This window comes from Sorex araneus, chromosome 6 (genome assembly GCF_027595985.1).
Source record: "Sorex araneus isolate mSorAra2 chromosome 6, mSorAra2.pri, whole genome shotgun sequence".
NCBI classification, from domain to species: Eukaryota; Metazoa; Chordata; class Mammalia; order Eulipotyphla; family Soricidae; genus Sorex; species Sorex araneus.
In genome coordinates, this window is record NC_073307.1 from 43435623 (window position 1) to 43450156 (window position 14534).

The 14534-nt window shown below is 33.1% G+C and overlaps 1 protein-coding gene across 3 annotated transcripts in view; it reads right to left on the reverse strand.

The window, feature by feature from the left end:
• Positions 1-1185: 1185 nt before the first annotated feature.
• The window catches only part of AP3S1 (adaptor related protein complex 3 subunit sigma 1), a 53005-nt gene continuing 39656 nt past the window's right edge, over positions 1186-14534 (reverse strand). Inside the window, exons 5-7 of one of the 3 annotated variants that reach the window (XM_055141804.1) lie at positions 11283-11390; positions 6109-6239; positions 1762-1900 (exon numbers count right to left, since the gene is read on the reverse strand). In XM_055141804.1, the coding sequence (XP_054997779.1) occupies positions 6189-6239; positions 11283-11390 (159 nt within the window). In that variant the 3' untranslated portion in view covers positions 1762-1900; positions 6109-6188. Of the gene's footprint in view, positions 1901-6108; positions 6240-8393; positions 8435-11282; positions 11391-14534 lie in introns of all 3 variants that reach the window. The other 2 variants (XM_055141805.1, XM_055141803.1) reach the window with 2 other exon arrangements.

A 14534-nucleotide genomic window follows, 5' to 3' on the forward strand; every position in this document is an offset into this window, starting at 1 on the left:
TGAACCTAGCCACCCTGGTTGGCCAAGTATTGCAAGGAAGTACCACCCAGACACCCTGAGTACTGCACGGGGGTCCTAGAGAAAAAGTTTCAAAGAATAAAAAACTGAAAGGTGAAAAATAACACCTTGTGGCTGGGGAGGTAGTTCAATGGACTGGAGCACTTGCTTTACATGCCAGAGTCCTTGATTTAACCACTGGCACTGCATGGTCCCCTTGCGCATTGCTGGGAGTAGCGTCTGAGCACTGCCAGGTGTGATCCAAAAACAAACATACAAACAAAAAACAAACCATCTCTCTTCATACCCTTTTCTTCCTCTTACTCTCTTTCTTAGATAATTATTAGCACAGGATGGGTTATGAAATGCTCAGATCTGATCAAACATGCTTGGTATTTCTGTGACAGTATTTTTGGATGAGATTAACATTTAAATCAGTAAACTGAGTAAAGCAAATTTCACTTCCTAGTGTGGATAGGCTTCACTCAATCAAGTGAAGGTCGGAATAGAATATAAAGGCTGACTTTTGTCCATGTAAGAGAATTTCTGCTGCTTAATTGAATTTGAAAGCAGATATGAACTCTTTCCTGCTTTTAGACTTGAAGTGAAACTGGCTTACCTTCAGTCTTAAGTTAGATACCTTCAAATTGGAACTACACCAGTGATTATGCTTGGTTTTCAAGCCTTCAGTCTTAGATCAGACCTTCAACTTTGGATCTCCTAAAATGTCAGCTGACTCCCCCTGAATGTCTTGTGAACTTTAGGTACCCATAATCATATGAGCCAATTTTTAAAACAAATCTGATCTCTTAATTTCTTTCTGTCTTCCCCTCTATACACACACACACACACACAAACACACACACACAACTGTACACAAAGCTTAGCGTAGAGCCCCTTTATATGTAAAAGTTATGTTTTAAGATCTCCAGTGTTTCTAATGACACCATGGATCAATAATGAACATTACATATAGTTTCTTAAATTTTCATTACATACCTATGATAGATTTTAATGATAAATAAGACACATTAAGAGAGTAACAAAAGTAGTAATAAAACAATTATAACAATACTCAGTAGTAAGAGTTGTGTGAATGTGATTTTTCTCGTTTGCAAAATAACTTTTAGCAAATCCTGAATATTAAGAATGAAAGTACAAATTAAATAAATCAACATTAACAGATGATTAACAGTTATAAAATATACTTTTATTTACTTTGTTGAATCAGAGGATCATAAAAAAAAAATTATTGCTAAAGTATGTATCAGGCAAACAGAAAGGTGCTTTTGAAGTCCAGTTACCTTGGAGTTTATTTCAACTAAGAGAAAAAGGTCATGTTTTCATGCAATACATACTTGGTTCTTTAACAATTGTGACAAGTAACAGAAAGAAATAAGGAATGCTGCACTTGTGATCCATACAAAACACCAAACATTTTGGGTTGTACATAATTTAAAGAAATGTCTCAAACACTTTTTGAAATACTGTGGTAGCCAATACATAGAGGCATGCCTTAGGTGGGCACAGGAATGAAGTTTAGAAAGAAAAGAAAAATCACACCAAAACTACTCAATTTCTTTAAAATCACTGAGCAAGAAAAGCAACATTGAACTTCCATACTGATTTAAACAACTTCTATACAGTACCTTGACTTAAATCCAAGAGCAAAAGTTAAGACTCTCCTCTCCTCTATTTTTGGTAAACAACTGCATGGTAAACTTAGATGACTTGTCCCCCCTGGATTTTACCTGGGAGTGGCCTTTTTAATTTTTTATTTAAAAGAGGGCAGGTTTGGCACTTTAATACTGATGTCACCAATGTTAATATTTCTTGGGATCTCAGGAAGATTCATATTCTTTACAGCTGATACAGCACGGGCTGGAGCTCCTGCTAAGCCAGCCTGTATACAGAAGCAAATAAAGAAAAAGAAAATGTACAACTCAGGTGTAGATCATCAAAAACTCTTAAAATGGAGGTCATAGATAAAAGATTTTCAAATAACAAGCTTAGAGACCAGATGGTAGTTTGAATTGGTATGGGATGGTTACTTTGATCTATAGAGAAAACAGTTGACACATTAAAAAAAATACAGTGAATACATGCAATGATAACAATGTAAAGATTTCAATACAAATTAAGCTATACTGCCTGAGCTATTACAAGCAATATTCAAATGACAAATGATTTATCTTCTCCTATATCTGACTCAACTAACTTATTATAGAACCAAAAAAAATTAGATTCCATAACATAACAATCACAATAGATTTTGGGGGGGTGTTTTGCTTCTAAAATGACATTCATTTTTAGGGCAGGGACATAGACCATTCACAGAGTGCATGCATAAGGCTTTGGGGTGGATCTCTGCTTTCAGTAACAGAACAAAACATTAATATCAATGTGTGCTATGAAATAAAAACTGAAAGTAATAAATCAGTTATGCTTGTTTGCTTTCTCGATGGTTAAGAAATTAAATATTTTAAAATAATGGAAAAATTTTTATTAGGTTGGAAGCTGTCTTAAAAATTTTTCTAGCAGAAAAGTTTTTAAAATCATGTTCCATTTTAAAATAAAACCTTAAATAGAAAATATTTTTTCATATAAGGACCCAAAAACGTGTCTGGTTTATAGTATACAAAATTAAGGGGCTGAAGATAGTAGAGTGGGTAGGGCACTTGCCTTGCACATAACCAACCTGAATTCAATACCCGGCACCCACATATGGTCTCCTGAGACTTGTCAGGCATGGTATCTGAGTGCAGAGCCAGTAGCAGCCCCTGAGCACTGCCAGGTGTGGCCCCAAACAAAAGAAACACCAATATACAAAATTTAAAACTAGCAGATAACTAAGAAAATGATGGTTAGAGGAATTGGTCAGGACTGGAGATGTGTACTGAAAATAGATAAAGGACCAAACATGATAATCTCTCAGTATCTGCATGACAAACCATAATGCCCAAAAATAGAGAAAGAGTATGGGGAATATTGTCTGCCATGGAAGCAGGGGGAGGTGGGAAAGGTGGGGATATACTGGTGATGTTGGTAGTAAGGAATGTGCACTGGTGGAGGGAAGGGTGTTTGATCATTGTGTGATTGTAACTCAGACATGAAAGCTTGTAACTGTATCTCACAGTGAATCAATAAGATTAAAAAAAACTAGCAGATAATATGCAGCAGATAGTATATGTAAATAAAATTATGAAATTTTATAAGTAATATTCATACACAATATTTGACTTTTGTCTTAGAAAAATTTATAATTTGTGAAATAATTTTGAAAAAATATGCTTTGCAATTAAAATGCATAATATAATTTTTATCAAATAGCTGTATCTACAGTTTCCATATTTTTGGGTTTAGTTTATATAAAGTTATATTTTATCAATTTGGGGGTTTTACTTTGGGGGGGCACACCTGGAGATACTCAGGGATTATACCTGGCTATGCATCAGGAGAGCATAGGGGATACCAAGGATCAAACCCATTCAGCATGTGCAAGGCAAGCGTACTACCCACTTTACTATCTATCTCTCCAGTCTTCAATTTTTACTCAGGCTACATTAATAATATGAGTTTCAGTGGTATACATCACCTGGTATCAAAAAAAATAGGCAACTGAATAACAACAACAAAAAAACCCAAGTCTTTCATTCTGCTTACATGAAACAATATTTGTGTAATTAGAAAAGGCAGTTGTAAATTTCATTTTGTAACTTTAGGGCTTTTTTCACCTCACATAAGTCTGTTTTGTTAATTCAAAAATAAAATAAAGCTGTTTGCTACCTGAAAAAAATCTTGACAGATACAAAGTTGGCCAATAAACCAATAAACCATTTTGCTGAATAAGGATACAAATATTGTTAAGCAATAAAATTAAAATCATGGATTGTCAATTTATAACTGGAAATAATAGAAAAATCAATAAAACAGTATTAATAATTAATATGGTCCACACAGGCAATGAAAAAAGCTGATATGGATGAAAAATTCCATACCCAATTAAAGAATGAATGGGCAGGATAATTTACTTTTTACAACTTAGTGGAAATTGGGTATTTTGGTGTATAACTAAAAGTTTGCTTTTTTCCATATTTATACCTACCTGAAGCAATGCATGTTTTACTATACCCTACTTCCCTCCCACTGCACAAAAGATGTTGGATAAAAAAATGAGTATTATTATGGTTACATGATTCTTATTCAAAAGGTTTTTTAAATTGATCATGTCAAGTTCAATGTTTAGCTACCAAAATAAAGAAACTTAAGTTTAAGAATCAAAGAACCCAGTTCAAAGAGTTTCACCATCTTCTACCACCTTCCTTTTACCAGTTCAGTGGTATACATCAGGAAGTATGATGTCTGGCAAGGGAACAGATTTTATTTTACATTACAGATTTTCCTTGAACTGGCTTCATTTTCCTGGTAGCTGGACTTTGCAATTTTTCAAATTAAAAAAGGATTTGACACTATTTAACTTTGAAATTTATATAATGGTACAAATAATAGCTCATGAATTATTAAAGAATTTAAGAAAACAACACAAAAGACTGTGTGTGAGCGCAAAAGAGAATTTTCAAAGAGAACTACTAGATGCTACATTTGCATTTAGTAAAAAGCATATAGTAAAAAGTTTTCAGTATTAAATATCAAAAAGCATAATATTTCCTCATAATATTCTATACCATAAATGGTTATACTGAACTGAAGCAAAGAAAATTAAAATAAAAATACATCTTGTTGTTTTCATTAGATTAAGTTGTTTCTTTATGATCAAAGATGGCGTCAACTATTTGCTGCTAACAAGAATACACAGTCAATATAGCAATTGATTTAAGTAGCATAAATGTGCCAAGTTCTTATGTAAAACCAAAAAAAAGTTTCTAAGTACCACAAACTACAAATCTAAACATAAGCAGCAAGCCATAGACATGCAAGGGATGTTTAGAACACGCAAATGAATTAAGAGAATCAAATTATTTCTCAAGCATGTTCAATACTTTTGTGTAGTATGTCATGAACTGAAATGGTAGGAAAAGTAAAACCTGTAATTTGTTCTTCCAGTAAGTTTCAAGTAGGTAAAATTATTAAAAATCATATTCTGAAGAATATAAAATGTGAAAAAAATATGAAGACCGTTGATCAGTAATCTGATATTTAAATGAGCTGCCAATATTCATATAAAAATCAGGGTATTAAAAAAAAAACTTCATGATTCTCAGGTAGCCAACTCTAGAATTGCTATAAAACAAACTATTTTCAGACAAACTGAAGTCTGAAACATTTTTTAAGGAATAAAATGATAGGGAAGCAATTTGCCATTAGGAAATCAATGTCAAGAGAGAAATATAAAGTAATTTTCATCTTGGTTAAGATTCCTTTTCAGTTAAAGATACTCAAAACAACAAGGTAAACTTTTACTAACATAATCTTAAGAACTAAAATAAACACAAATTAAGTTTTACCTGACTTCTTAGTAGTTTGGACAAATTAAAACATAAAAGATATTTCTGACGTACAACATAATAAAGATATAATATTACACAGTTGACACAGAGCAGAAGAAAAAAAAAAAGAATGAAACCCTACTAGAGAAATAACTTGTTTCCATCTATGTTATTATACCCGAGCACCACTATAGCAGGAAAACTGCGGCAACTCCACTAACAAAAACAAATATATGAATCCAAAGCAGCTAAGAATATGTATTAGATGAAAGAATGAAGTACAATATATAAAAAAATGGTCATGTTTTCTCTCCCATGAGATTAAATAAATTAACAGAATTAAGAGAAAGAAAACAAAATGAAGTCTGCAGTATACCAAAATGAGGCCAAACAGATAAAAGACTTATACAGACATACTCTCAGAAATTTCAAGCACTTGAATCACGAAGATAGTAATGGATGGATATGATTTGTTTTTGATTTTGTTTTTAAATTGCCAGACCCAAAAATAAACAAAATATGTGCAAGCAAAACTAAAAAAGCAGCATTATTAAAATGTATTTCAAAGAATCTGAAGATTCCCTTTTCCTCATGCAATTAACTTTTTTAAAAGGAAAAGGAAAGAATCTAAATATCTCATCTAAGACATAAAATACCACCTTACCATCTTAAAGCATTTTTTCAAGCTTCAATTACAGCATAATAAGATGGTAGTTGGAATAATTTATACGTTTACTAAAGCCTTTACCCACTCTTCCTGCTGGAAGTTGCTATATGCACATTCATAATTTTGACCTGACAGCAAAGTGAAAGAACATCAACATTAATAAACACAGCATTAAATGGTTTCAGACTCAAAACTGTTAACAAAATAATGGCAGATTTTGAAAGCATGTTTTGAGCAAAATAGAAAATGTCACTTTAATTTCTGACTGAAATAGAGTAAATGAATATGGGTACCTATCTCAGGCTTATTCTTTGTTTTAAAAGGCAGTACATTAATACTGCAAATAAAATGAAAAAATATGAACTGCAATGACAACTTGGTATTTCATTAAATTTTTAAATCAAAGTTATAATGTTTAAAATTTTAACATCTACCAAATTACTAATCATTTTTGTGCAGCATTCAGTTATAATTTTAATTTTGAGTAACACAGGGCTACCTGTGTGAAATAAGCAGAGCCAAGTAACGGCATTATCCAAATGAACATGATTAGTTTTCATCATTACAAACAACTTTAGGGGATCCTATTATAACTCTGCAGAAAGGAATAATAATGTGCATATCAAGGTAAAGGGGCAGAACCAACTTACAACCTAACTTTTAACATCTTTATCTTATGGGTGATTTTTTTTTAATTTTCTACTCTACTCTTTGAAAAATAGATTCTTGATTTTTCAATTTCCAAAAAAGCTAATTAATAGTTCCACTAATAGAACTAGTTAAGAGACCCAAACTGTTGATGGTTTTTTGCTAAAAAATAGCAGTCTAGTATGATACAGTAGAGACTGGCTAAGTGGGATGAATAATATCTTAGTGTATTTTCTATTCCAGGAGTAAAGGTATGTAAGTCCATGGACCAAAGGGGTACCCAGAGCTTTATGATATAGTCCAAGATCTTGGGATAAAATATTATAAAGCCACTACCTGCATGCTGATACTTCTCAAACACACGCAAAACATAAAGATAGTGGCTAAATTCAATTCCAAATTCTCAGTGGCATTTTTCCCCCTCATTTGTAAATGTGTAATCTATCTTGTTTATATACAGATTTTACTTTTCCTTCATGGGAATCAACAAAGTATTTTCATTTGAAAATTTTAGGGAAGCCTAAAAAATATGATTCATTTTGTCAAATCCTGAAATGATTTTATAAAGAAGTGGTTCAGTGCCGTCTAAATAAAAAATTAAGTAATTACTGTTAATTTATGGTGTAAAAAAAGTTCAAAGGAAATACTAAAAACCCCGCTTTGTAAAGCAGCAGTCTATTTTAAAACATTCCAATACTTACCAAAATGCTTTGCAAAACTGTTCAGGGCTTACAATATCTTAATGCATTTTATTACAACATGTTTAGGTGTCAGAAGGCTGATACATCTTTTGGTCAATATATTTAATTCCTTTTGTTTTGTTTTTGTTTTGAGGCCCTGCCCAGTTTGAATCACTTCTGGCAGATTTAGGGGACCCTACTGGGTGCCAAGAATTGAACCCAGGTTAGCTGCATGCAACGCAAGCATTTTACCCAGAGTAGTATCTGTCGGGCCCTTTAATTCCATTTTTTAGAGCAATTAATTCATGGTTTAAAAGATGTTTTGTCTTTTTGTTAGCCATTTTTAATACATACTAGTAAGTCAAAACTGTATAAGAAATTCTGTTAAGACTTTGTGCTAAAAACTACTGTAAGGAAAACAGTACTATTTAAAGTCACTATGCTATACCTTCACTGTTTCCTGCTATATATGCAAAAGGCTCTGCTTTGGGTTTCTAAAATCCCAATTTCTAAAATCCAACAGGTAATTTTATGTCACCATCCTAATTTTAAAATGAAAAAAGTATCTGTGAGAGTTAAATTAAGATTGGTTCTGCCATATGTTGCTCAAAATAAACTCTACAAATTTCTATATACAAATTAAATTGTCATTTCTACAAATGTAATTTGCCAGTTAAATGACAATGTTTGGGAAAAAACAAAAATTTAAAATTTCCTTTTACAATGCAGGCAGACAAAACAGAACAAACATGACATCAATGATATACTACTAAAATACACTAAGTCCAATAAAAGATGAAACTACAGGAGAAACTAGAATGAAAAATAGGCTACAGGGACTATATGGGTTCATTAACACAAATAATTTTTGAGTCTGGCCTAAATAATTAATTGCCTTTGACATCATTTTGCTTTCCCTTTGTAAAAGTACATTTTTCTCAAAGTCAGCAATACCTTGTCTACCTGTCCTGTCTGGGAGATTGAAAGATAAAGGTCTGTAAGAGAGAAGAATGGAAAGAGCTAGAAAGATCAGGATGTTCAGAAAAAAGAAGACTGGCTTTTTAAAAGTAGTGACTAAATTCAGATCCATCTTAAAAATAACATGAAACGCATAAAACCTAAGGAGTCTCCCCAGCCCCACCCCTTTACCTCCACCCCCCAAAGAAGTTTTTCATTCCTAGGCAGACTCCAAGGTGCTTCTTACATTTTCCCCAAATCCCACAATCTCTCAGCTGGAACCATCCTTTCCCAAGATCCCAATTTTGTCGCAAACCATTTTTTCTATCAAAGCAGAACAGATGAAAATACCTTCAGGATTTTATCTTTGTTTCTAATCACTTTAAAAATGAGACATTTTGCTTCTACCTTTCTAGGTAGTGGGAATAAAACTGGCTTACTTTCTTCGGTGAAAGAAATACGACCTTTTAAACCTTAGTAATAAATCTTCTATTACTGACCAAAAAGGAAAAAGGTACCTAAGCAGGTTCATGTTGTACTGTTAGAGCTGTATATTAATTATACCATGGCTTACTTTTAAAAGATAAATGTTATTCTAAAGATAACTTTTGTGCATTTTAAATTATAACAAACAGCTAGATCTTTTCATCAACCATGACATTCTGGATTTTAATTGTCTTTCTTGTTTAGTTTTTGTTTATAAAATAAAATTTAATTGAAATTTAACAATATTCAGATTATAGCAGCCTGTATATTTGCTCTCAAATAAATCTGGATTATTCTGCAGTTTTGCATTTAGTAGAGTTAACCAGCTTAACATGGAAATGGACTCCATATGAAAATGTTTGGTATTCAGTGAGTCTGATATAAAACTGGCAGGCTTACAAACTGTAAAGTATATAAAAATTACTACAAATTATACAAAGAATTATACTAAAAAATTATACAAAGCAAATGTTTAACAAGATTTCTTTAAAAGGCCTCAATTTGATCAAAATCTTGAAAGTTAAAATATAGTAGATACCATATGTAGAAAAGCACTTGATAAACATGTAATATTGTGGTTTATCTCCAAATAGACTTAATCATACCTTCATGAAAGGAGAAAAAGAAAAACAAATTTGTAATAGGCAACAAATGATTATTCAGGTTAAAAGATGATCAGTGGATGAGAAATGGAAGTATATACTGGTATTGAAATCCACTTTGAGCATCACTGATTTTGCAAAAGGATTTTTTGAAAACTACCTTATAATTATTTTTATAAAAATATAAATTCTATATTTCTGCTTTTTATGGATTAAAGTAAAAAAGGAACTATCTAATACAGAACTACTATGGGTCCCTCACCCCCCCCCCCCAAAAAAAAAGACTTTAGTTAGTATCATATACTGTAGAGTAGGGAGAAAAAGATTTTTCAAAAGAAGCCATCACCAAAGAATAAGAAATAAACATCTGGAAATATAAATATGTCAGATAAGAGGTCAATATATTTTTTACAGATTATACAAAATTCACCAATTACCACATATTAATTCATTTTTAGATTATTAATGAAATTATCACTGGCTCTTGGGATTTAAACATTATACACATAAGGGTTTTAAAAGCAAAGTTTAAGAGATTTCAAGTTTTAATTTTAGGATAAACAATTTATAGTACTTATAATTTAGTACTACAGCAATAGCAAAATAATAAATTGTAAGCCAACTATACTAAATAATACTGAACCACTTTCCTGTCCTAAAAACTAAATTTTCTCTTATCATTCTACTTTATGTTTTCTCCTTTCAAAAACTAGTACTTTAAAATCTGGCTAGAGATTACATAAAACATGTAGTTACTTAAGAGTCATTATTTTAAACTCTCTCCACTATGCAACAGCTCTCATTTGGAAAACTATTGGGATCCCAATCTTTCACAGTGCAAACAAGATTTGTTCAGTTGTTCAGAACTCACCTGCTACAAACTAATGCTAGTGTATTTTAGCATCTTGCTGCTTCTGTAGTTCTTTTAACTTTAAATGAACAAAATTCCTGAATTTGTATTAATAATTACAAATGAAATGTTTTTAATCTGCATTATGACGGCAAATAATGAAAGTATCCTCAAATAATAAAAGTATCCTCAAAGTTGAATGAGCCGTCAAGATGACTGACCTTTCTAAACTCTGGCACAGTAGAGAGCAACAACCAAGAATAATGTGATCTTGAATAGCTGAGCTATAGCATCTGTTACTGCTATAAAAGGATAGGTATCTGAGCAAAGATTCACAAATTCTAAAGTAGGATTTTATACAGCATAGAATTATTGGTTCGTCCTTATTCATCTTATCTTACTAGCATTTTAGCTCTGTATTACTAATCAAAAATTTCTCTTTTAGTACTCATATCACTGTATAAAATATGTGACAAGTTATCAGTGACTATTGAGAAGGACCCAGATTTTTAAAATTAAGCACTGAATTCCTTTAAAAATGTGTACTTAGCCTTGCTCAGCAGCCATATCAGAACTTATATTACTTCCTCATTGAGAATTCCATTTTTTCATCTTTCCTTTCCCATAAATAAATGGATATGCACATCTTGAAAATAATTTTTAGATTCTTTATTACTGAGGTTTCATAAAGAATTAATTATTTTATTTTATTTTTGAAATGATGTTTACTACCAAAGGCATTTAGCTAAAGAATACAAAAAACTTGACCCTGGAGAGTCATCACAAATCATTTAGCATACTAATGTACATCCCTATTAAAAAAAAAATCTAAATAAGCATACCAGCTGTACCTAAAAGAATAAAGGACAAAGATTGAAGGCTAAAAATTATGATAAAATTATGGTCATACTTACTATCTTCATATATTAAAGCTCTTTCCTTTCTTACCTCAGATTTCTCCAGTTTGTTTTGTGCATCAATTTGTGTGACAATTTCATTCATATTGGTCTCCAAGACCATTCCCCCCATCACCATTTCTGCAAGGATATTGTGAACCTAAGAGAAAAAAATAATACATACCAAAAAAGAAAACTTACCACTGAAGTATTTAATAATTTTAATAGTTTTTATTTCAAGTACAAGAGAGTCTCTTGCCCGCACACCTGGCTGTCTTCCCCGGGGCCCCTCGGAGGTGATGGGCTCCAGCTTCCCTCCCCACCCCAAGCAGACCTCCCGGCAGCCGAAGACCACTGGAACCTAGCTACAGCCATGCTCGAGGCCCCTCTCTACACGTTCGGACAGGCCTCATGCATGAAGGTACCGGCAGAGGAACCCAGGTGTGTGTAATCCCATCAACGGCCAACATCCAGAGAGAGACTTAAAAGCAAGCTCTCAGAAGCACTCGGGCGCAGTATCTTGTAGCCTACTTCTTCTCCCTCTGGGAGAAACTGGCAATCTTCTGAGAGTTTCCGGCCCACATGGGACAGCCTTGCAAGCTTCCCATGGTGTATTCATATGCAAAATCCAGTAACAAGCTGGATCTCATTCCTCTGACCCTGAAGAGCCCTCAGTGCAACATCGTTAGGAGGGCCAAGTCGAGAGAGACTGAGCCCGCCCGAGAAATCGGTGATTAATGGGATATTGTGATTGATTGATTGTGATTTATTTCAAGTACGATTGTGTCTATTTTGTAAGTATGACTTGCAATACCCAATTTGTAGTATGGTTCATAAAGGCTCTATTTCTGTGGCCAGTGAGTTTAGGCACTCGCACACAGACAACCCAGGTTTGAACCCTGGCCTTGTATATGGTCCCCTAAGCACAGCCTGGAGTGATTCCTGAGCACCACTGGGTGTGTACTCCCTCCCTCAAAACACAGCATTCCTGTAAATAGTTACAGAATGTCTTTGGGGGCCGGAAGGTGCACATCTAGTGGTGCTCAGAGATTACTCCTAACTCTGCACTCAATAATTACTCATGGCAGGCTCAGGAAACCATATGGGGAACCTACAATATGCTGGGGATAGAACCTGGGTTGGCTGTGTGCTCAGTAAAAACCTAGTCACTGTACTATTATTGCTCTGGCCCCATACAGAATGTCTTTAATTCTTACTTTAGTAAGCTATAAAAAAGATAATAGTGCATTGTTTATTGAAAGGTATTATACATGTATGTGTGTGTATATATATACACATATATATGTATATGTGTGTATCTATCTATTTTAATAGTATGCCATCTGTTTGTTCTAGTCATTGAAAGAATTAAACATGGTAATTCCTGGAAGTATAAATACATAATCTACAAACATTTGCTACTATTATTATCTATCAATGTTTAAAAATGGTCTATAAATGGTCTTTTATACCCTTATTTTAGCTAATATTTCAAATGCTTTAATATGCATGATATTTAATACGGTATATGGCATTAACATAAACTCTAAACTTTAAAGAATTAAAATGTTCTTTTTATTGTCGGTATTAAGAATGCTTTTTCAAAAACTCAAAGTCCTTTATAAATTTAATATCAAATTTCTTTATCATCAAATACATACTACAAAGACTAAAAATATTGTTTACATTGAGTCAAAAATATTATAATCCAGATGGGTTTTTATATGGCACTTACTAGATCAAAAATTAACAATTTAAGTTACTAGATCAAAAATTAACAATTTAAGGCCAAATTTAGGTATCACAGAACAATATATGTTTTCATGTATGTATCCATATTAAAGATGTGTCATTAAAGTTAAGATTGAGAGCCAAATCTTAAAATTAAGATTTAGAGCCAAATACACATTCTTTTCCAGTGCACACGGGGCATTCTCCAAAACAGGCCACATGCTGGGCCACAAAACATACGTCCATAAAATTAAGAGGACAGAAATTGTATCAACTATTTTTTCAAACCATGATGCACTAAAAATAGAAGTTAATCACACACAGATATAGAGAATCAAATCAAACACCTGGAAATTAAACAGCTCACTACTAAACAACCAGTGGGTTAGAGGGAAAAAAATCAAAAGATTCCTGGAAAGAAACGAGAATGAGAATACCAGCAATCAAAAATTGTGGAACCCAACAAAAGCAGTGTTAAGGGAAAAATTTATAGTTTTGAAGCATACATCAGGAAGAAAGAAAGGCCTCACATAAATGACTTCACAGCTTAAAATCTTGGAAAATGAGCAACAAAAGGAGCCCAAACCAGGAAGGAGGAAATAAATAATGAAACAGCAGAAATTAAAGAGCTGGCTTACTGATTTATTTTCTGATTATTCTATTTGCCATTTCTTAGAATTTTGTTGGAATAAGCAATATAAAGTAAATTTATCATGTGCCTTAGGGGGCAGGTTTATATTGGGAGAGAAACTAGGAATATTGGTGGGGGGAAGGTCACACTGGTGGTACTAGAACACTAAAATGTTTGAAACAACTATGTAATGAACAACTTTGTAAACATGGTATTTTTAATAAAAATTAATTTAAAAAAGAAATTAATGAGCTGGAATCCCAAAATATAATCCAAAACATCAATAAAACCAAGAGTTGGTTCTTTGAAAAAAATAACAAGATCAATAAACCAATAGTAAGACTCACTTATGAAAGAAGAGAGATCCCTAATAAACTGAATAAAACACAGGACATCACAACAGCACCACAGAAATTCAAAGAATCATGAGAGATTACTTTGAGAATCTTTTTTTTTTTTAATCAGGCAGGGGCTTCTGGGGTCACTCAGGGGTTACTCCTGGCTCTGCATTCAGGAATTTTTCCTCGTGGTACTCAGGGGAACAAATGGAATGCTGGAGACTGAACCCGGGGTCACTGCATGCAAAGAAATTCCCTACCTGCTGTACTATCATTTTGGCCCACTTCGAGAATCTTTATGCCACGAAACAAGTGAATGCAGAAGAAATGGATAAATTCCTGGATTTCTATAACCTCCCAAAACTGAACCAAGAAGATTTGGAAAAACAGAATTCCAAATTATCACGACAGAGGAAATTGAAATTGAATAATTTTTGGTGGTGGTGGTGGTGGTTGGCAGGGATGGGGTTGAGTCACACTTAGCAATGTCAGGGTTTACTCCTGACTGTGCACTCGGGGATCACTCCTGGTGGTGTGGTGCCAGGGATTAAACCTGGGTTGACCACAGGCAAGGTAAACTCTCTACCCGTAGTACTACTGCTCT